At 37.3% G+C, this 23,822-nt stretch overlaps 1 protein-coding gene across 1 annotated transcript; it reads left to right on the top strand.

Moving 5' to 3' along the window:
* Nucleotides 1–1,294: 1,294 nt before the first annotated feature.
* LOC126967481 (cytochrome P450 4C1-like) lies at nt 1,295–22,041 on the top strand. Its single transcript, XM_050811970.1, has 10 exons — nt 1,295–1,460; nt 8,947–9,053; nt 11,028–11,118; nt 12,701–12,877; nt 13,207–13,282; nt 13,486–13,756; nt 16,163–16,231; nt 16,308–16,476; nt 19,406–19,585; nt 21,449–22,041. Exons 1-10 carry the CDS (start codon nt 1,295–1,297, stop codon nt 21,604–21,606), a joined length of 1,464 nt encoding a protein of 487 aa, XP_050667927.1. The 3' UTR covers nt 21,607–22,041.
* The last annotated feature ends 1,781 nt before the right edge of the window (nt 22,042–23,822 follow it).

The raw sequence follows: 23,822 nt of genomic DNA, 5'->3' as shown, positions 1-23,822 counted from the left end.
TGACAGGTCGGTTATAAAGCACAACCTCGCTGCTTTCCGTTCGAGGTGTTCAAAAAGTATTTAATTAAAATGTCTCTCTCTCGCATTAATCTAATAACATCGTCGCGTATCAAGGGTCAGTACCCTTTCCACCCTTTTAATAGGGTTTCACTCTCTGTCCGTCCTTTCATCCTATCTGTCTGTCAGTAGGTTGTCTGTACCTTTATCATAAACCGCATTACTTACGGCCGCTTTAAGTTAATTAATTTAATATCCAGGTTAAAAGGTATAAAATTTATTCCTTTGGAATTCTTTTCGATGTCATTTCTAATACTACTACCGCTTCGGAAAAAAATGGCGCTCTCAGAGAGAAGAAGTGGATTCTTTTTAGCGCTCTTTTTAATAAAATATATAATATTGTACTGTCATTGTTATAACAAGCAATCCATTATTTCACTAGAAATATTGGGAAATATCGATTTAGAGCAAAACGGTGATGATTTTTGTGAACGTATATTAAATTTTCATAAATGTACTGACAATAAACAGTCACAATATTTATTTCTGTAAATTATTAAATTAGCAAACACTATATCAATGTCCACAGCAAATAAAACAAAAATTTTAAAATTTATTTTTTATAGTTAAACTTCCTGCGAGATTGAATCAGAAATGAGGAGATCCGTAGGAGAACCAAAGTAACCGACATAGTCCAAACGATTGCGAAACTGAAGTTGCAGTGAGCAGGGCACATAGTTCGACGGACATATGGCCGTTGGGGCAGTAAAGTCCTTGGCGACAACGTACCGGAAGACGCAGTGTTGGTAGGCTCCCCACAAGATGGACCGACGATCTGGTCAAGATCGCCGGAATACGTTGGATGAGAGCAGCGCAGGACCGATCGTCGTGGAGATCTATGGGGGCGGCCTTTGTCCGGACGTCTTCCGGCTGATGATGATGATGATAGTTAAAGAGGTAGAGGCTTGTGTGCGTGGCATCTTGACACTCAATGGCATCTTTCAAATTTTGTAATATACTTACTGACGATATGTGATCCCATTGTCTTTCTTATTTCTTGTAGTATTATTTTTAGTTTTTTAGTTCGGGTTATTTTTACAAAGTCTTACTACGCAACCCGGAAGTTTTAATTATTAGCAAAGTTTAACAGAACAGAACACAGTGTTCGAGATTGGCTCGAGTACGCCCACTTGGGCGTAGTATTCGTTGCTGCACTTTTCGACTACGCCTGCGGTATCTAGTTGGAGCGCAGCGGAGACCAATCCTTAATCTAAGTATAAAACATTTTGTTTTAGCCATGGCGGCGTTGACAGTCCTACTGGTGACGTCATTGTTGATAGTAGGGTTGTGGCTTCGATGGAGAGTCAAGAACAAGAGGTTACTGTATTTAGCAAGCAAACTCCCTGGACCGCCCTTGGTACCGTTTTTGGGAAACGCCTGGACATTCATGTGCCGATCTGAAGGTATAAAATGCATATTTCAAAATTGATTCATTTAGAATTCCTTTTGATGTCATTTCTAATATTACTACCGCTTCGGAAACAATTCGCCCCCTGAGAGAGAAGAAGTTGCACAAGAAACTCTCCCAGCGTCCTTTTTTGCGCTCTTTTTAATAAAATATACGATATTGTACTGTCATTGCTATTGCTCTAAAATAATCATAATCTAGTCCCAGGCTGTCCCATCACTTAGATATTCAGCTGTGGAGTAATAGGATTTACGGCAGAGGCATTTTTGATAATGCCTGAACAGTGGCTGGGACTTTATGATAGAAGTGCATACATTTACCCTTAAAGCTATTATGTATCTTATAAAGCCTACTAAAATTAGTTATTTCTAGTGTTATAATAATGAAAATCACTATTAAGATCAAGAAGGAGACGATTTTTGACGATGTGACTGTAATTACTTATTGTGTCTAGATTTCAAATCAATGTCTTAACATAAAGTTATTGGGGTTGTATGGGGGAGCTACTGTAAAGTAGATCCTGTAGACGGAGCCACCACTGGGGAGTTGAACAAACATACCAGGATCTATAGAGCATACGTCATCGGAGTGTTGGCTTAGCGTTGGATACGTGATGCAAATTAAATTTTTACTTATTACGATATTTTTTTTTAAATAACAATATTTATTCCTTTAAAATTTGGGTAAAAAATATACAAAAACAACATTTTATACAGATACATTTAGACGAACGGGAGTAGGGTCAGCATAACTTGCTGCTTGAAGTAATATTTTATGCAGCGCTGGTTTTCAGGTGGTTAGGTGAGATAAAAAAGTAAAATTAAATTAAAATTAAAAGAAAGTTTCAATTGAACACTACTGAATTTTTTAAAACAGTAAAGACTGCTTTATAAGGAGTGTTAATAAAAATCTAAAGGAAGGTATAATTTAAGAGTAATTCACAACACACACACACGCACTTTCACCAAACCACACACGAACAAATACCACGTCATCTTATAAATATTGTAAATCCATTATTAGAAGTAAGTTCTACAATAGTATTATTATAACCTTATCTAAGTTCTGTAGATTTTGTGATATATTAAATAAATAAAAAGACGGAAAGCTAACACTAACATATCAATGTAAAATCTTAGTTTTGATTTTGAGAAACTATATCATCATAAGACTGACGGGGATGGTTTCCGCATTCACTTTGATGAGATAAGCAATCTACGTACTCCGTTGAAGTCTACAAATGATGTGGATAAAGCCTGCTTGTACATTACTAATTTACTAATTTTGAACTATTTCGCCCAGCGAAGAACAAAAAGTTAAAATTACAAAGCTGACTGCCTGCTAGTGACGAAGAAGAGAAGAAGTACATTACTAACCTGATTCAACTGATTCAATCTGATTTCTATCTGCTGCCTGGCTTAAAACACCCAACCTATCTGAAGCATTTTAATATCACACTACGCCATTAGACTAAAGCTCAAGGAAAGCTTCACCTTAGAAGAAATTGGCATCAGCCATATCTCACAGCCGATAAGACTACATTTAATGACGCTTCAAGGGAACTGGAAATAATGCCGAAGTCCTCTAACCGTAGAATATTAATTACATAAGAACTGATCTCCCCCATTGGATGGAACGTTTTCTCTCTATATGCATAGCCTCTCCTACAAAATGTCCTAACTGTGCATGGTCAAAAACCGATAGTCAAAAAGCTTAAGCCTTTTCTTCTCACCTAGCTCAAGTATTTAAATGTAACGATATCATCGGTGGAAACGACGAAAGCGAACAGTACTAAATACAAGAATAGGACTATAAATGACTCTTCCCCTAAGAACGACATCTCAAAGAGAAGTAGTATTTTTGTATTAAGTCCTTGCACTTTTGGGGGGCAGAGTTATTCGCGTCCGTAGGAACTACCTAGCCACTACCCTACACGTGCCCCCTGGGTGGTGCCATGACCACACTAAGATCTGGGCACGTCATAAAAATTATACCTAAAGACATCCAGACATACAAAACGATTCGAGAGAATTTCATTGCCGATAATATCTCACACTATACTTACCAGCTTAAAAGCGAGCGAGCGTACAGAGTAGTATTACGCGGACTCCATGCTTCAGAAAATACCACAGAAATTTCAAAAGAATTGTATGAAATTGGACATGAAGTGAGACAAATAGTCAATATCAGACATCGAGCTACAAAGGAACCGTTGCCTGTTTTTTATGTCGACTTAGAACCAAAACCAAACAACAAAGCCATTTTCGATGTAAAATACTTGAATAACATGAAGATTACTTTTGAAGCCCCATATAAGAAAAAGGAAATCATTCAATGCAAGAGGTGTCAGAGATTTGGGCATTCCAAGAACCAATGTTTCAGGCCCTATCGCTGTGTTAAATGCGGTAGCGCTCACCCTACAACAACATGTACCAAAAAACCAGACACTGAGGCTACTTGCGCGAACTGTGACGAAAAACACCCCGCTAGTTACAAAGGATGCAAAGTGTACAAACGGTATAGAGAAAGAATTCTTAAATTAGACCCTAAGACAAAAGAAACACCAATGCCTAGCAATATAGAGATGGAAAACCCGGGTCCCCACCCGGGTTCAAAGCCTAACGGCACAGATAATCAAAACCTAATTAAAACCTATTCAGAAGCAACGAAAACCAAAAAACAATATACTCAAAAAGACATAAAGAACGACTTGGCCGACCTTACTGACTTAATGGACATAATGTTCGAAAAACTAAAACATTCAATGTTGACAATGATGGAAAAAATCATGGACAAAATGATGAACCGTATGGTTCGTGGTCAGCAGCCTGGTTAAAAAATGACCCGAAACCTCCAAGTAGTCACTTGGAACGCCAACGGCTTGACGGAACGACGTCAAGAACTAGAAACTTTTCTCAGAACAGAAATGATTGATATTGCACTAATCTCTGAAACAAGATTCACACCGAAGACACACATAAAATTTAATAACTATACAGTGTATACAAACAATCACCCAACTGGGAATAGCCATGGAGGAACAGCAGTGATTATTAAAAGCAACATTAAACACTACCCTATTGAGGAATACCGAACAGAAAAAATACAAGCAACATCTATTAAACTTGTAGACAGCAAACTAGAAACAGTATTCTCCGCTGTATACTGTCCTCCAAAACATACTATTACTTTCATTCTTTAACTTATTAACTTTCATTGGAATTCAAAACATTTAAATTGGGGATCTAGGCTGACCAACACTAGAGGAAGACAACTCTGTAAAGCCAGAGAAGAGATGAAGATAGAATGTCATTCCGGCAGAGAACCTACCTATTGGCCTACCGACAGACTAAGAATCCCAGACTTATTAGACTTTTTTATTGTTAAAAACATAGATAGTAACTACTTAAACATAGAACCACGTATAGATCTCACATCTGACCACACACCAGTTATACTGAATGTTACTACAACAGTTAATCTGGTAGAACCCCCCCTTAGAATATACAACTTGAACACTACAGACTGGACAATCTATAAAAATATAATCACGACAGAGACAGAACTAAAGACCAAGATTAATACAATAGAAGAACTCGAAAGACAACTGGAACAACTTAATGTGACTATTCACATTGCTGCCAATTCTGCAACTCCAAAAAAGACAGGTAAAGGAAAAACTATGAAACATAACTCATATCCAAAGGATATTAAAGAGAAAATACAAGAGCGCCGTCGTTTGAGAAAAATCTGGCATACTACTGGATATCTTAGTGATAGGACTGCATTCAATAGGTTCTCAAACGAACTCAAAGGCCTCATCAGCACCCTAGAAAATGATAATATTCAACACTATCTTTCGAACCTAGATCCAACGAGAGACACAAACTACTCGCTGTGGAAGGCTACCAAGAATCTAAAGCGCCTGAAAATCCACATATCTCCTATAAATGATGGAAAAGGAGGATGGGCAAGATCAAATAAAGAAAAGGCAACAATCTTTGCAGAACATTTGTAAACAGTTTTCCAACCATTCCCTGAAAACAATCCCGAAAAAACTATGGAAATCAAAAAATACATTGAATCTGCGAACCAAATGTGTCTTCCACTAAAAAGTACCAGCCCAAAAGAAATCATGAAAGAAATAAGGCACCTTAAGGAAGGTAAAGCACCCGGCTATGACCTCATTGATGCCACATTACTTAAAAACCTGCCTCATAAAGGTGTAATGAAATTAGTTAACATCTTTAATGCCAGCTTAAGTCTAGAACATTTCCCTGGGCAATGGAAAATTGCACATGTAGTCATGGTACCGAAACCCGGTAAACCCCCACACGAAGCTACTTCATATAGACCTATCAGTCTGCTACCAGTTATTGGCAAACTGTTTGAAAGGATATTGCTTAACAGGATGAAAGAACATCTAAGTGCAGTATTACCGAACCATCAATTTGGATTTCGGGAAAAACACGGGACAATTGAACAGGTACACCGTATAATTGAAACCATTAGCAGGTGCCTTGAAAATAAATTATATTGCTCGGCAGTCTTTTTGGATATCAGCCAAGCGTTTGATAAGGTATGGCATGACGGCCTCCTGTTCAAGATAAAAAAGCATCTCCCGCATTGTCTATTCCGAATACTTAAATCTTACTTAGATAAAAGATGCTACCAAGTGAAGTACAGCGATGATCTCTCAGAAGTACACGAAATAAAATCAGGTGTCCCTCAAGGCAGTATCTTGGGCCCTGTACTATACCAAATTTTTACAGCAGATATCCCAACAACTGACTACACCACGACTGCGACTTACGCTGACGATACGGCATTACTGTCGGCTCATAGCAACCCAGAAACGGCTTCATCACAGTTGCAAAACCACCTAACAGAAGTTGAGACGTGGCTGAAGCGATGGAGAATAAAAGCCAGTAAGAACAAATCGGTACATGTAACATTTACACTTAGGCGAGAAACATGTCCACCAGTAAAGCTAAACTGCAAAGTTATCCCTCAAGATAATAACGCAAAATACTTGGGCATGCACCTAGACAGAAAACTTACATGGCAAAAACATATTTGGACAAAGCGGAAACAACTAGATGGAAAATTGCGGTCACTGAACTGGTTATTGGGACGCCAATCACAACTAAATCCCAACAGCAAGATGCTAGTGTATAAAACTACCATAAAACCAATCTGGACTTACGGAATACAGTTGTGGGGAACTGCCAGCAATAGCAATATAGATATCCTGGAAAGATTCCAGACCAAAGCTCTGAGAACAATGTTTGGCATCCCTCATTGTATAAGTAATAGATACATATACTTCGACTTCGGCCTAAACACAGTTCGGCAGGAAATAGCCCAACACAGCCTGAAGTATCAGGAGAAGCTGACCGTCCATGTAAACAAACTGGCACACGCTCTAAGTGGAGAAGATGCTCTTCAGTATACCCGGCTAAAAAGAAGTGACATACCGAGCCTACACAAAAGATTTACCACTTGACAACAAGAGAGTCGTGTGAGAAGAATTTTCACACAAGTGTGGCTCTTGAGGAAAACATAAACTGAGAAATCAAACAAAGAAGTGGCTTATTGTTGGAAAACAGATTGCCATGAAGCAGAAATCATCAAAAAAAAAAGTCCTTGCACTTTAGAATAGCCCAAGGCTACGACCTGATCACACTAAATCTGATGAAAGAACTGCCAAAGAAAATAAATACATTCCTAGTCTGCCTGTTCACTGCAATTTTCAGATCACAAAACTTCCCTGCACTTTGGAAGGTGGCACAAGTTGTTATGGTTCACAAGTCTGGAAATCTGCATAAGATATAGCATCTTACAGCCCCATCAGCCTAACCCCTGTACTGTCAAAACTCTGGGAGATAATATTTCTTATTGGCTTAAAATCCGAAATAGATGAATGCAATATCATTCCATGCATTAATTTGGATATCGAAAAGCGCACTCCATGATAGAACAAGTTACCAAGTTTACAACGTGATACGATAGTGCTTTGAACACAAAAAATATTGTTCGGCAGCTTGGACGTACAGCAAGCCTTTGACTGCGTCTGACATAAGGGCCTACTTTACAATGCGAAACACATACCTAACCGAAAGAATATTCCAAGTTAAATATGGTGTTGCTAGATTAGGCAGATTGAGGCTGGAGTGCCGCAGGGTTCAGTAATTAGTCCTACTATCTACAATACATATACTTATGACCTACCAACATCTGAAAATGTAACTGTCGCTACTTTTGCGGATGATATCGCCTACCTTTCCTCTCAGAAATCAGCTGAAAAGGTGGGCGATAGCTGAATCAGCTGCAGCAGCTAACCGTACGTTCTGCTTGTAAGCAAAATGGCCAGCGTCCAAAATTCTCATTACATAACCTGAGAAATCTGCCTCCCACACCAACTAGGCAAAGATACTTTGCCATACTGTGATTGTATCAATTGCCATGGGTTTCACCTGGATCACCGCCTCACTTGGAAGTCTTGAACATTTTGTTGAGCTTAAAAAACAGCTATTGTATTATGTCTCTATATTAAATTGAAATTATAAACAGCCATGCTCAAATAATAAAAAAAAAGTACCATATTAACTCATCGTTTCACGTTCGCCATTTGTGAGAATTATACTAAATCACTACTTACTCCATGGCCTATTAACCTGTGACGCGTTATTTATAACGCGGTTATGCGACTTCTAGTATTAAGGTTTCTAGATTATGATTCTGATTTACTATTGTAATTTATTTATTACAGTTTAAAATTAACGCGTGTTTTTTCACATCATCTACACATAAATACAAGATCCGTTGAATGTTGGAAAACAGTTCAAAGTAATAGTATTAATAACAGTTATTATTCGTGTAAAAGATACAGACTTAGTTACTGTTATTAACCCAACCAGAAACAAGGATCAAATTATACGGAAAAGCCTCGACTTGCCTTACGACAGTAATTAAATATTCTGTGCCACGTTAGATCCTACAAATTACTCCAACTTCAAACAAACAGGATAATGTTATAAAATAATATTAACAATTTGTTATGTTTTTAAAGTGATAACCCTCACTTCTAGGATTAATAAATAAAATTTGAAAACAAAATTTTATGAACGATGCAGGGCATGAAACCACGACCTCTGGCGTTCCGTGCCAGTGCTCTCCCAACTGAGCTAACCGTTCGAGTGACGTATCGTCATAAAATCTTGTTCAACTCTCAGGTTGTGTGGCTTCATCTACAGCATCTACTTTACAGATAATAACATGCAAATATTTCGGTTGAGCAGGGGGTGGGTTCGACCCCCGAATCGTTCATAAAATTTTGTTTTCAAATTTTATGTGTGTAAAATATTATTTTTTTGACATGGATTTTTCGTTATAATTGATCCCTGTACCAGATTTTGCGGAATAATTTTTAATGTATGACCACGGTGTGTTTATTATATATGTAATATTGTTAATTCCAGATGTTGCAGGCGTAACACAGAATATAATATCTCAGTATGGTGAAATATTGAGATTCTGGCTCGGATCCCAACTCAACGTCGTTGTAAGCAAGCCTGATGATGTAAAGGTATTTAAATTATTGAAGTTATACTTCTTTAGGCGCGTTATGAAAAAATGATGAGGGTGAAATTTTAAGATGCGCGTGCATCAATGTGACACAAAAGTAACAGGGTGAAGTTGGTTCCTAAAATTTTCTGACGCTTGCGTCATTCGTTACTTTTTTTTGGTTTCTTTGTCCATTATTAGGACAGGCAAAGGATTCAAGCCCATACAACCGTATTCATTCTTTAACAATTAATTTTCAAAGCCATCTTTGCAAGATTTTTACAAAATTGTTCTTTCTTAAAACGTAGAATAGCACGAGGAATAAATCATTTTAATGATTTGCTTCAATAGCCCAAAGAGGTATTCTTCTTGCGTGCATACATATAAAGTACACATACATATTTTTTGTTAAATATCTTGACACTTGAAATTCTTTGGAGTCGTGGTCTGACTGCAACCTAGTGCATTGAAGAGCTTCAGAAAACATCACACCCTTCATGGGCTTAATTTAAAGCAAACTTCTTACTAATACACGATAACTTCTCTCTGACCGTGGAGGCATCCTTAGCTTTTTTATAACAATAAGGGAGTTGACGAACAGGACGTTCAGCTGATGGTAATTGTAACGCCCTGCCCGAAGCAATGCTGTATCACTCAGGATTCTTGAAAAATCCAAAAATTCTGAGCAGCACTACAACTGCGCTTGTCTCCTTGAGACATACGATCATAAGTCTCATTTGCCCTGTAATTTCACTAGCTACGGCGCCCTTCCGAAACACAATAATGCTTACACATTACTGCTTCACTGCAGTAATAGGCCCGTTGTGGTACCCATAATCTAGCTGGTGCAAAGCAGCCTGCTACTATATAAGAAAATAAAACCTTGCTTAATATTAGCACCGATCATTACCGTGAATACCGTGAAAAATAATGCTTGGTAACCTACTTTAACGTTATCATCATCATCATCAGCCGGAAGACGTCCACTGCTGGACAAAGGCTTCCTCCAAAGATCTCCACGACAATCGGTCCTGCGCTGCCCTCATCCAACGTATTCCGGCGATCTTGACCAGATCGTCGGTCCCTCTTGTGAGGACCTTCCAACACTGCGTCTTCCGGTACGTGGTCGCCATTCGAGAACTCTTCTGCCCCACCAGCCTTCTGTCTGTCGAACCATGGTTGGTCGGTGACTTTGATTCTCCTACGGATCTCCTCATTTCTGATTCGATCTCGCAGGGAAACTCCGAGCATAGTTCTCACCATTGCCTTCTGAGCAACTATTAGCTGCCTGATGAGAAAGCTACTTTAACGTGATACTGGCAAATCTGTGGTATGTCTTCTCAGAAGCCACAGTAAGAAGAATAGAATATTAACCACTTTATATTATTTATTAATACGGCTTTACTCACGTTTTTTTTCGGTGTCGGTTGTAAGTATTGTCGGTTGAAAGTATTGGCTCACAACAAAAACTTTGTGTCTCGCAAGCTGCTAGAGGCCGTAGAAATTGACCGTCGACCTAATTTTAATAAAGACAAGGGTTGGGCTCTGCCACTAACTTGGAAACCAGTGTTACAAAACGCGTCTCGCAATAAGACCCATAGTGCCGATGATCACTTAGTGGACATTGTGAGTACATTCTGTACACCCGTGGACACCAACAGTGATACCGTGCTCGTGATCACCGTCGCACCCCGCGCCCCCCGCACCCCCTGCCCTGTCCAGCCGCGCACTACGAGCTGAAGTCCGCAGTAAGAGGTGGGACGTTATCGCGAACCCACCACACTCACCCTGATGACCGGACTTCCGAATGGTCCGAAACTAGTCGGTACCGAAACCGACAAAAACGTGAGTAAAGCCGTATTAATAAATAATTTAATAATGACTCACGAAAGTTGTAATAATCTAATTATTAACCCCTTTGTTAATTTTCCGATTTTTAATAATAATTCCTTAATATTTTCTTGCATTAAATAACCAATTCTATGTAATTTCACAGATTCTTCTGACGAGTGGGAAAACTAGCTTCAAAGGTCCACAATATAAGTACATGGCGCAAATATTAGGTGGTGGTCTTTTGTCTGGATCAGGTAATGTCGACTCGTATTAATAACTAGCTCATACCCGCGACTTCTCATACACATGATTGAGCACGTAGTGCTTATAAACACGTTGTTTCTAAAAACTTGAATAACTTTATATTAAATTAAAATATCAAAACAAAATAAAAACTTAATTAAATCCAGTAGTTTACCGATTTTTAACACCTCTATCATTATATTTATAAACTAACTGGTCCCACCCGCTTTGCTGTGCGAATTTTGAAAGGAAGGAAAGTTGGAGTCCGAAAAATAAGTAGCCATAAGCTATCTATAATAAATTTTGCATCGAATGGTGGTAGTTTCATGTCGATACGATCAGTGGTTTAGGCTTGAAAGAGTCTCAAACAAAGACCGTTGTCATTATATATAAAAGATAAGATTTTATTTATCTTTGAAAGAAAAAGGAACTTTTATTGAATAACTTGATTCCCCTTCTGTCTGTCAATGCCCTTTTTATCAAGGACTCGAGGGTTCTTATGTTTGTGGCCTGTTGACTAAAAGAAAAAATTTTAATTAATCCATATGTGCGTCCGATACCGCCACTTGTATTTTAGTTTTCGTAAACCCGTGAACGCTGGAGTTCCCCAAGGCTGCGTACCTATACTATTTCTTTTGCATATCAATATTCGATGTCTGGATATATCTTCGATATATTGCTATGCGGATGACAATACCAGAGATGCAGTATACACGGCCCTTGCAACCTGCATGGCGCGTGTATACGCCATGTCTTTCGGGAAATCGTTGACCAGTGCCAGAAGAAACGTGTGTTATCGAGTCCTCTCTTGAGAAGGTCGCGGAATGGGGTAAAATTAAAACCTTGCCCAATTAAACCCCCAGAAGACTCAAGTTTACAAAAAAAAATCTCATTTATCGTATCACCGCTCTTGGAGAACACTTCCCTTAATGCCTCACCTAGTATCGGAATACTGGCTGTCGAAATCTCGAGCGGTTGCCAATTCTGCAGTCATCTGAAAGGCAAAGCCAAATAAGCTTCGAAGAGACTGGGCATTATAAATAGAGACACATTTTTGCGCTCTACAAAATGCAAGTTCAGCCACATATAGAGTATTGCTGTCATCTCTGGTCTGGCGCATCCCAGTATCAGCTGGGATTCATTTGACCGCGTGACCGCTCTGTGAGCGGTTGGATCACTTGACGTTGCGTAGAGACGTCACTTCATTGTGTGTCTTCCAAAGAGCAGTTTAACCTGATTCCTGCTGCCGGATTCCACCTTCGCACGACACGCCACAAGTAAGGATTTCATCCATAATTGACACACAATCATAATTGACGAATCACCATCTGGGTGTGTGGCGGTCTTCCACAGTGCGGTTTTCAAGGAGCTTTTTTCCACGTACTACAAAGCTGTAGAATGAGCTTCCTTGTGCGGTGTTTCCGGGACGATACGACAGGAGACCTTCAAAAAAAGTTCGTTATCCTTAATGGCCAGCTCGCTCCTGTGATTCCTGGAATTGTCGGAGATGCCGTACTCTGAGAACGGCTAGATCACTTGGCTTAAGTTCTACTTTTGCAGCTAATTATAACTCATAGTGATGAATAATTTCAGGAACAAAATGGCGCAGACACCGAAAACTCGCAACACCAAACTATACAAAGAACGCTGTTGAAGGCTACACAGATATTTTTAACAAAGAAGCTTATAACTTAGTTAAATACCTGAAAACGGATTCTGTGATGAATATTTATGAGGATATTGTTAAAACTACAACGTATACTGTTTGTCGTAAGTAGTAATTTATTAACAATATGTTATCTTTTTAAAGTGATAACCCTCACTTCTAGGATTAATACACAAATAAAATTAGAAAAACAAAATTTTATAACGAGGCGGTACTCGAACTCGTTCCGTGCCAGTGCTCTGTCAACTGAGCTAACCGTTCGCGTGACGTATCGTCATAAAATCTTGAATGCTTTGTTCAACACTTTTTATTTGTGTATTAATCCAAGAAGTGAGGGTTATCACTTTAAAAACATAACAAATTGTTTATTAATATAGTTTTTACTTCTGTGTAGTTCTGTTTCTAAACTCAGTTTCATTTTGTATTTTTACAGAAACAGTAATGGGTTTAAGTAAAGAGGAAAGTTTGAAACTTCCGCATTTACAAATGATAATTGACGAATCACCAAGGTAGGATATAATATTATTGTACATATCTAAAAGTTGTTAATAGAATATTTAGTTCAGTATTCTTGGTACGCTTCCACGTAATGATAGTTTTAATTTTATGTAGTCATAGTATTGTAAATATTGTTATAAAATTGATAATACTAAACTGAATTTAAATTACAAGAATAGTTCTATATTTTAGCAGATTATTTTTATGTTTACAGGATATACGATACAATATTTCAGCGGATGACAAAATGGTATTTGAATATCTACCCATATTATTGGTTTACGGAGTGTTACCGGATTCAGAAAAATTTCATTAAAATTATGAATGAATTCTGCTTGGGTATTGTAAAATATCGGGAAGAGAGTCTCTCTAAACAAGAGAATAATTCAGTTCGCTCACATATCTCTGTGGTGGATTTGTTTTTGCTATCACAAGAACTGAATGAAGAAGAACTAATACAAGAAATATTTACGTTATTCACTGCAGTAAGTAAAACTGTTGCAGAATTAAACATCAATATAGACAATTTAAGTTTAGTAATGGTATTTTGGCACATCTACACTTACCAGTGGGAGGCTCCTTTGCCCAGGATGCCGGCTAGATTATGGGTACCACAACGGCGACTATTTCTACCGTGAAGCAGTTATGTGTAAGCATTAATTTGTTTCAGTGTGAAGGGCGCCGTAGCTAGTGAAATTACTGGGCAAATGAACCTTAGCATCTCATGTTTCAAGGTGACGAGCGCAGTTGTAGAGCCGCTCAGAATTTTTGGGTTTTTCAAGAATCCTAAGCGGCACTGCAATGTAATGGGCAGGGCGTATCAATTACCATTAGCTGATCGTCCTGCTCTTCTTGTCCCTTATTATCATAAAAAAAACTCAAAAAAATACAAAATGTGCCCGTTGTTAACGAGGTCAAAAGATATAGTTTTGAGAATTTTTGTCTGTTTGTTTGCACACTGATCTCAGAAACGGGACATCGCTTCATCATATCTTGCGCATCTTTAACGGGAAGTGTTCCGAAGAACTGTTTGACCTGATTCTTGCCGCTGACTTCCACCTTCGATGACACACCACAAATTAAGGATATCATCCTCATCATCTCGATGTGCATATTGCGGTTTTCAAGGAACTTTCTGGTATTTCCAGGACATACATGGGTACCTACCTTAAAAAAAATTGGAGGTACATCTCCCTAAAAGGTCGGCAATGCTCTGTTGTGCAGGAGAATATTATCGGCAGTGATCACCTAACATTAGGGTCACCTTACGATAGTTTGTCCTCCTCATTCACAAAAAACTAATCTGTATACTTAATAGTTTTCACTGATGACGTGACAAGCTTCCCATAATATTTAGTGTTTGTCTCTCTTCAATCTTTAAACAGTGTCAGATGTATCATTGCAAAAAATCTTAGGATAGACTATGATAGCTGTGAATACGTTGAAAAGATTAGCGGCGAACTGTTAGCCTCTATTTTGAGTGATTATTTATATACATATCGCGAGTATAAGCCGTAGCTTGTCATGCACACTGTAGTAATAAACCTGGCCTGATGACATGCTATGTAAGAGGCTGTATCTAGGCGTAAGAATAAATTATCGAAGCCGACATTGCTTCGTATGGCAGACATATGAATTTTAAATTACTGGGACTATGTAAAGAAAGATGACTTGCAGAAATTATTGACGAATATAATGAGTTTTTAGTAAGATATTTTAATCGGTGCTCGAGGACATGTTTAAACAGATACCAACAATAAAAGCCTATGGATAAAACGTAAACAGGGAAAGACTTACTAATTTTAGATTTACAGATTATCTTGTAATTTTTTCATCCACGGCTTCCGAATTTAGAAGCAAGTTTAAAGAAATAGGCACCAAAAGAACCACTGTGGGACTGAAAACCAAGAATTGGCAATTTTGAATACTCCAATCGAATACATTTAAATCCTTTAGAACACTCATTCCAAGTCATTTCTTCGATATACCAAAAATAAATAATTCGAAACAAGAATAGGAAACGCATGGAGGATATATTGGACATTAAAAGAGAAACTTAACTAGATGGTAAACGTGAGGCACACTATAAGGAAACAAAAATGAAGATGGACATGGCATACTCTTAGAGGCGGAGAAAATGGAGATAATAAATTGTGGAAGAAAATACTAGAGGATAAGACGAGCAATAGTCGGCAATGAATGGTATAGAATAGCAAGAGATATAGTCGAATGGAAGAGATGTAAGAGGTCTATGTCAAATCAGGACAAGCAGACGTAGTTGCTGATGTTAATATAATATCGAATAATTTATGTAAAATGATTTAACTGTACCTAAATAAAGCCTTTTTTTATTATCAAATCAATTGATTTACAGAGAAAAGTTAATTGTTAAAGGTAATACGGTGAAATCTAAGTATTTGGACAAAGATGCGGGCTTCTGTTTGTTTTTTAACAAAATTGTTGAAGTGAAACCTTCTTTATGAGATGGATAATACCATTGAATTCGCGACACCGTTATCATTACCGTTACCTACCTCTGTATGTTAGAAGTACATACATTGTGTATGTACGTACATAGATACACATGCATTTTGGCATATTTTTTTGGGATAGGACAAAGCCATGGATCTCACGACACTAATAACATTAAAGATAATACTTCATTTTAACGTATAATACACACATTAAAATATTTCCTAAAGATTAAGATATACACTCGTATTTGTTTAAGTGTTCGTGCAATACCGGAATGCCACTGTTTTTTTTTGTTAAATGTTATATCAAAAGATAAAATCTCCTAGCAGAACACTTAGATAAAGATAAGGAAGAAAAAATTTTTGAAGGTAGACCTAAAACTTCTAGTAGTGATGATTATTTTATTTTGTTTTCAGAGTCAAGAGGCATCCGCTAAGATTTGCTCATTTTTATGTCTTATGATGGCCATGCATCCTGAATGTCAGGTAACGACGTAAAATCATGTTCGCATTTACTCCATAAGAATACTTTTCTCAATTACGAACTTTATTGCTCAATCAGGAAAGATTATATGAAGAAATACAAATGGTTATCGGTGAAATGGACAGACCGATAACAGATGAAGATTTAAAGCGCATGCCTTATTTAGATATGGCCTACAAGGAGGTGTTAAGGCTGTTTCCAATTGGAGCAATGTTGCAGAGAACTGTGAAAGAAGACATCGCAATAAGTAAGACATGACATGATGTTATGTGTACAACTATTGAATTCGTCGTTACCTTTGTTTACAGGATATATTCAAAGTTAATATATTAATATAGGGGAGAGCTGATAGCATTCGGACAGAGGCAGCATTCGTACAGTGGTCATATTGTTACTATCCAACACACTGGTGCGTTTGTATTTATCAACGTGACTCCCGTTTATGGGTACAGTCTAACCGCGGGAGCACGACTGCGAGCTTTGTTGGAACGAGGCGTTACGTATTTTCACGCTTCGTAAGTAATTTTTCGATTTGTTAAATTTTTTACTGAAATTGTGATCCTATTTCTTATGGTTTATGGATTGTTGCCGTAGTTAATAGTGTCAGTACCTATTCATTTTGGGCTAACTTTGACAGCAGTTTTTAATTTTAATTGGTATGTCCAAGTTTTGGGTTGGGGCACCTTCGTACAGTTATGCATAGGGTGGAGTATATGTATGTATTACAACCAGCCATACTAGGGCTTCCAATCCGAGATCTCGGTATTGCGGGATCCCACACCATTTTCCAATCCCGCGAGATGCGGGATTACGGGCGCGGGATCCGCGGGATTTGCGGGACTGAAAAAAAGCGTGTATGCGATGCAAAATAGGATAATCCGCTTGAACTCAAGTTATTAACTGTTTCGTATTTTCGTGATGTTTATTGATACATCCTTTTAGAATAGAATAAAAATTTAAGGGTGACCCTTAAAAGGAATACCGCCCACAAGTGTGGAAGCAGAAAGGGCATTTTCTGGCATTTTCTTCTGCAATAGAGCAAATACGCAGTAGTTTGGCAGACGACAGTTTGAAAATGTTGTATTTCCTTCGCAAACATTTTCAGTTATTATTAAAAGCTGAAAAACTTAATAATTAAGTAATAATTTATCAGATTAAAATGTGTTTTTTTTTTGGTTGATATTGTAATTCTGCGTTGTGTATTTTTTGAAAACGATTTGTTTTGTTTTGCTTTTTATTCAGAATTTGTTTTTTTTTGTGAAAAAAGCAGTATCACTTGATTGATCTCATTTTAATAGTAATATATACGTAAATAACTGTGGATTTGATAAATTCATTATTTTAAAATTTGCATATTTTCAATATTTCAATCCCGCAAATACCGAGACCCCGCGGGATTGAAAATTCATAGTCCCGCAAATGCCGAGATTGAATACAGGCCGCGGAATTGAAAGCCCTAAGCCATACCTGAAGAAATGGATCCTAATCAACACAGCAGCTGAATTACTCTCGCTGTCAGCTGTCAGCCATTTGCCTTGATTTCATCAGCTAAGAAGCTAAGCTCGGATTAATAACACCAGAAATTATCTGACCCTAAATTAGACAGAAATGCATGAAAAACATAGAATAATGGAAAATTGCCAAGAAAATCAAGAATATAATATATACTACTGAAAAGAAGAGATTAGAAGAAACAGAAAAATCAAAAGAGCTGAAGAAGCCCGAGGAGGAACAAGAGGAAACAAAGAGCCAGGGAGATGAAACGCGCTTTACACTTGCTAGCAGAGACAAATATAAAAACTTAGCCAAAGAGACAAAAGAAAACTGTAGAGGCTGATAGTGAGGACGAGACTCATATAAGTTAAAGAGAAAATTCTTGTTCTTCCTTAGAAAAGATGTCTGAAGAGCTTGATATTTACGAAGAAGATCCTGTTACGACGGAAACATAAAATAATGCTTTCTACCGGCCAATTTGGAAAAAAAATCTGTTCTACATTATATTGGTCAGGTGGTAAGAAAATATAACCAAATACAAAGTTTAATTACTGAGAAAAAAATCAAAGTATCTGGAAATCCTAAGTGTGTACAATGTGCAATAAAAGATCCATTATCTCACAGACTAGTAAAAAAAGAAGGACTCCGCGCCGTGATATAAACAAGTGAAGCACCTTTATGCTAGTGTGTGTGCGGTTACGGAGTCACCAGATGGGCAGATGCACAATTTTTTTTCCCTTAAAAATCCCCAAATTTTTATAATATTTTATTGCGACGCAAACTGATCTGTCACAGACGATGGCAAATCTCATAATGGCGGCCGATCGGCTTGTATTAGTGTAAGTGTATGCGTGGGGCTATGTATTTAGACGTTTACCGGCTTGTTTTGGTGCCTGACTGTTATGTTAGGTGACACGGAGTCCTTATTTTTTTACTCGTCCGTGCCATTATATCTATAGTCCGTGTGCCAATTTGTAATTTTTCAGTTATAAATAGTGAGTAATGTTGTTTGATTCTTTAAGGACATAAGAAAACTTTATAAAAATTGTTTTACTATTTTAATTTTAACGAGAATTGTTCAATTGCTTAATCTTTATAACTACTAAATTGTAGAAAAACAATATTGTAAAATTATTACTGCCATTAAGGCCAGTTAATTTTGATAAAAATAAAGCCTATGTTTATAAATGGCATATTTCGTCACGCTGTACGGAGGGTCACACTATGAACAAAGGTAACCCGCGTAGGGGTTTCATTCGTTCAATTTCCGTTTTTTTAAAAAACCACCACTACTTCGTATCAACATACTACTTTGTATTATTATAGCCAGATATGCTACGTATATAGCAATATTAAATATATTTTCCAATAGCTTTTATATTATATTTTAGAAATAAGTGTACGAATCCTACCTGCTCTGCCCTAATATACATTTTTTTAATCTTTAATGTTTATTGTATTCGTCATAAACTAGAAAACTTAACTTAAATAAAAAAAAGGTTTATAATTAATGCCAGGAATAATCCGTATTACACTTGAAATCACAATAATTTAATAACAAAAAATAATGTGCTTGTATCACTTTTAAGAGAAAACGGATCAAAGAGTTGCTCCGTTTGCTTTTTTTTTAATAAATTTAACCAATGAAATTGTTTATAATAATATTTAATTATTTTTTCTAGGTTCGCACGTGATTCCAGCTGGATCTGCGCTTGTAATACCGATATATCACTTACAAAGAGATCGTAAATTCTGGAAGAATCCCGAAGATTTTGATCCAGACAGATTTAGCCCGGAGAACACTTTGTCTAGGCACCCACTTTGTTACTTGCCGTTTAGTTTAGGTCCAATGGATTGCTTAGGTCGGTATAATTCATCATTATCATCATCATCAGCCGAAAGACGTCATTTTTTCAACATTTGTGTGTGTGGTGTCGCATCAGAATAGCACCATCCCATCTCCTCCCGTGGGTGTCGTAAGAGGCGACGAAGGGATACAAACATCGGAGGATGGGCTGAAGCATCTTTCGCTAAGAGCACATCGTCTACTGCGATCGCCAACACTGCTTAGCGTGGTGATTATGGCGAAAACCCCCCTAACATGACGGTATAATTAATGGGAGGAAAACAAACCTCAAGATTAGTAATTGATAATAACATCCCATTCTATATGGCACTACCAGGTGAAAAACAAATTTTAGCCCTTAAGGTGTTTTTTTTTGTTTACCTTGTTGATATAATTGTGTTTTGTATACGGCTTTTTTGGGAGGTTTCATTCCGAATTAAAACCTATCAATAGGTAGCACATCTATTAAATATTTAGTTATTTCATACTTTCCAGTTTTTGAAGTCGTTTTTTTTACACGAAGTTTTTTTTATTATAATACTAAATTCATACTGAACTTTACTCATTTCTGTAGAAATTCTTGTTGCTCGAGGACTACAGCGGTGTGTAAGGCTGGTAACACATTATATTATAAGCCTTTCATATCACCTACTCTATTAGTTACCACGAAGGATTTTGTTTTTAATTGACTCGTATTTGTCGATAAAATTTACGATAAATTATACTCATTGTTTGTATAGTAAAAAGTCCCATGCACGATCTAAAATATTGTTCTGCCCTGGTTGTTCATTCAAGCCTGGTCTTCAACAAGAACAATTGGAACAGCTCTTAGTGCGATTGTCTTCAACAAGTTAGACCTGATACCAAACCATTGTCATCATTATCATCATCAGCCGGAAGACGTCCACTGTTGGACACAGAACGTCCCCAAAGATCTCCACGACGACCGGTCCTGCGCTGCTCTCATCCAACGTATTCCGGCGATCTTGACCAGATCGTTGGTCCATCTTGTGGGGGGCCTACCAACACTGAGACTTCCGGTAAGTGGTCGCCATTCGAGGACTTTTCTGCACCACCAGCCAACCGTCCGTGGAACTATGTACCCTGCCTAATGCCACTTCAGTTTGGCAATCATATGGGCTCTCATTGACTTTGGTTCTCCTGCGGATCTCCTCATTTCTGAATTGATCTCGCAGGGAAACTCCGAGCATAGCCCTCTCCATTGCCCTCTGAGCGACAATGAGCTTCCTCATAAGGCCCATAGTTAGCGACCACGTCTGTGTACCTTACTTTTGTATATACTAGTAAATGCTAGCCAAACTGCTGTCGATTCGTATCAGTCAATACGCGCAAAGGGATTAAGCCGCTTACAGAACAATTTTTAATTTTATATTTATAATAGTGGACCTGACAGCCGTGGCCCTGTACACACGTCTTAAATTTGAAAAATCGGTCCAGCCGTTAGGAGGAGTTCACTAACATACACATGAGCAGGAGAATTATATTATATGGATGGAATTGAGAATCTAAACCAATCTCAAATTCACTGGAACACACAAAAAAATCATCAAAATCGGTCCATCCGTTTTGGAGGTAGTTCAATTGTGAATCTAAACCATTCTTGAATCTACCTGAAGACACACAGAAAGTTTCATTAAAATCGGTCCAGCCGTTTAGAAGGAGTTCAGTTACAACAGACGCACAAAAGAAATATATATGTTAAGAAAGATGTGGACGGAATTGAGAATCTGAACCAATCTCAAATCCACCTGAAGACACACAGAAAGTTTCATTAAAATCGGTCCAGCCGTTTAGGAGGTTCATCGAAATTATTTCATTTTAGTCAACTACTTAATAATTCCGTGTTTTTGTTTCACAGGACGACACTTCGGAACCAAATTAGTGAAAACAATAGCCGTTCATGTCTTTCGCAAGTTTAAACTTTCGACGAAGTTGAATTACGAGGAAATGCGTTTAGCAATTCGTATTTCAGTTGCTTCGATGGATGGATATCCAGTTACACTGAGCTTAAGATAAAACTTTAATATACGACAATATTAAAATTGTTTATCTACACCCATGCTTTAAATTCTCTATTAAAGATTCTGAATCAGTTAGTTTATTGCCAACATTAAAACACCCAATGTTCTAATAACCATTACATCATCCAAACGAGTGTTGTAATGTTGTACTGAATTTCATAACAACACTCCTATTTTTTTTTCAATCCCTTCATGCTCAAAGAGTTTGAACAGACAGCCACATTCTTATTGCACGATGCGTGGTATCTGTATGAATTTCAAAAAAAGAACATTTTCGTTTACGGGCGTTCCACACTACCAGAACGTCGCGCGTCGAAAAAAAAGTAGGTTATTCGAATCCCCGCCATTTTTCTTTGATATTTTTATTGTTTTGTTTACAAAAAATGAGCGATTCATTTTAAACGCTGAATATTCTAGTGAATTTTAATTATTGCACTATACAAAATGTAAATTACTAGTAAATAATTGATACATTAATATTTAGTTTATTTGTACATAATCAGTAATGAATGATATTAGGGTACTACTAGGACTGGTGTTTTAATGTTAGCAGTGAGCTAACTGTTCCAGAATCTTTTAGAGGATTCATATTCTGGGCGTAGATAAAGTCTGTATACAACTGTTGATAATTAGGTATTAAAACACTCATGTGATACTATTATCACATAAATCCACATTCGTGTTTTAATACCCCTTATTACACAACAGTTGCATAAATAACTATAACATACCTTTAATTGTTATCTACTTTTTATGTACTGAATTTGCATGAAGTAGAATTGTACATGGAATTCTTCAATTAATACTGTTGTAAATATTGTAATGAATGTACAGCTATCTATAATTACTAATTAATCTCTAGATTACACAACTGTTTTGCCTTAATTATTGTTTTATCAGATTATTTTATAAACGTATATTCTTAAGACGCGTTTAAACGTATCAGCAAAATTGAGTTTGTGGATCATTTGATACTCTTAGGAATTCATATATGGAAAAACTCAGGTAAACTGTAGGACTGATCGGGCGCGTCAAACTTTCTTGAATACGAGGAAGGTTTTCTGTAGCCAAACAAAAACATCATACTCAACGATGGTTTGGTTTTGAGCGACTGTGGTGTCCATGAATTCAAATTCAATTTTTTTTTATGGAAAAGGAGGACAGACGAGCGTACGGGTCATCTGATGTTAAGTGATCACCACCACCCACATTCTCTTGCAACACGAAAGGAATCACAGGACCGTTGCCAGCCTTTATTTAAGGTGTACGCGCTTTTTTGAAAGTACCCATGTCGTATCGTCCCAGAAACTCCGCACAAGGAAACTCATTTTACAGCTTTGTATTACGTGGATGAAAGCTCCTTAAGAAACCACACTGTGGAGGACCACCACACATCCAGATGGTGGGGATGATATCTTAACTAACCACCCATTCAAAATAGAATGTCTCAGACTTGAGAAGAACGGACGCATGAAACTCGGCGGGCTTTTTATTCTTAATTTAGTTATAATATAATATGTATGTATGTAAATAGCCTCCAATTCCGAGACTGTGGTATCATTAAGAAAATCATTTATGTTATAGTATCCCTTAGACTAAAACGTAGACGTGCCACATGTTCTGTTAAACTTTGGCTATAATTAAAACTAAAATGCCGGGTTGCGTAAAAAAACTTTGTAAAAATAATGCTACTAGAAATAAGAAAGACACTGGGATCACATATAAATTATTATCAGTAGGTAAGTCATTTGTATTTTATTAATTATTTCAATGTACAATAACACGAAGCGTATGTTACATAATTTGAGATATGCCATTGAGTGTCAAGATACCACAAGCATCAAATAGTTGCCGTAATAAATAAGCTATTGTTCTAAGATAGTGCTGTATGTAGTTGGGGAGACCAATCCTTAATCTAAGTACTACTTTACCACACAAACGTTTTTTAACAATTCTTTTGAATTTGGTAAAACCTATGTTTTATACATTTTCTGGGACCATGTTGTAAAAACATATACATCATCCAATAAATGACTTAGTAACTCGACTTACCTTTTAAGTTGGTCCGGACCTTGACAATAGAATATGTGCAGATGCTTAGAGACCCTTAAAATTTGTTTTTACTTGAGAGAGATAAAGCATCCTGAACGAGTCAGTTTAGATAGGCCGTGCTCTTGCTATTCCACCGCATATTTTCATGCCATATAAAAC

The sequence above is a fragment of the Leptidea sinapis genome, chromosome 13 (genome assembly GCF_905404315.1).
Source record: "Leptidea sinapis chromosome 13, ilLepSina1.1, whole genome shotgun sequence".
NCBI lineage: Eukaryota > Metazoa > Arthropoda > Insecta > Lepidoptera > Pieridae > Leptidea > Leptidea sinapis.
This window is presented reverse-complemented; position numbering and strand designations above follow the sequence as displayed.

Coding starts and splice junctions, on each gene's coding strand:
- LOC126967481 (XM_050811970.1), top strand. CDS start 1,295: ATGGCGGCGTTGACAGTCCTACTGGTGACGTCATTGTTGATAGTAGGG. Junction 12,878..13,206: donor TACAACGTATACTGTTTGTC/GTAAGTAGTAAT, acceptor GTATTTTTACAG/AAACAGTAATGGGTTTAAGT. Junction 19,586..21,448: donor AGGTCCAATGGATTGCTTAG/GTCGGTATAATT, acceptor TTTGTTTCACAG/GACGACACTTCGGAACCAAA.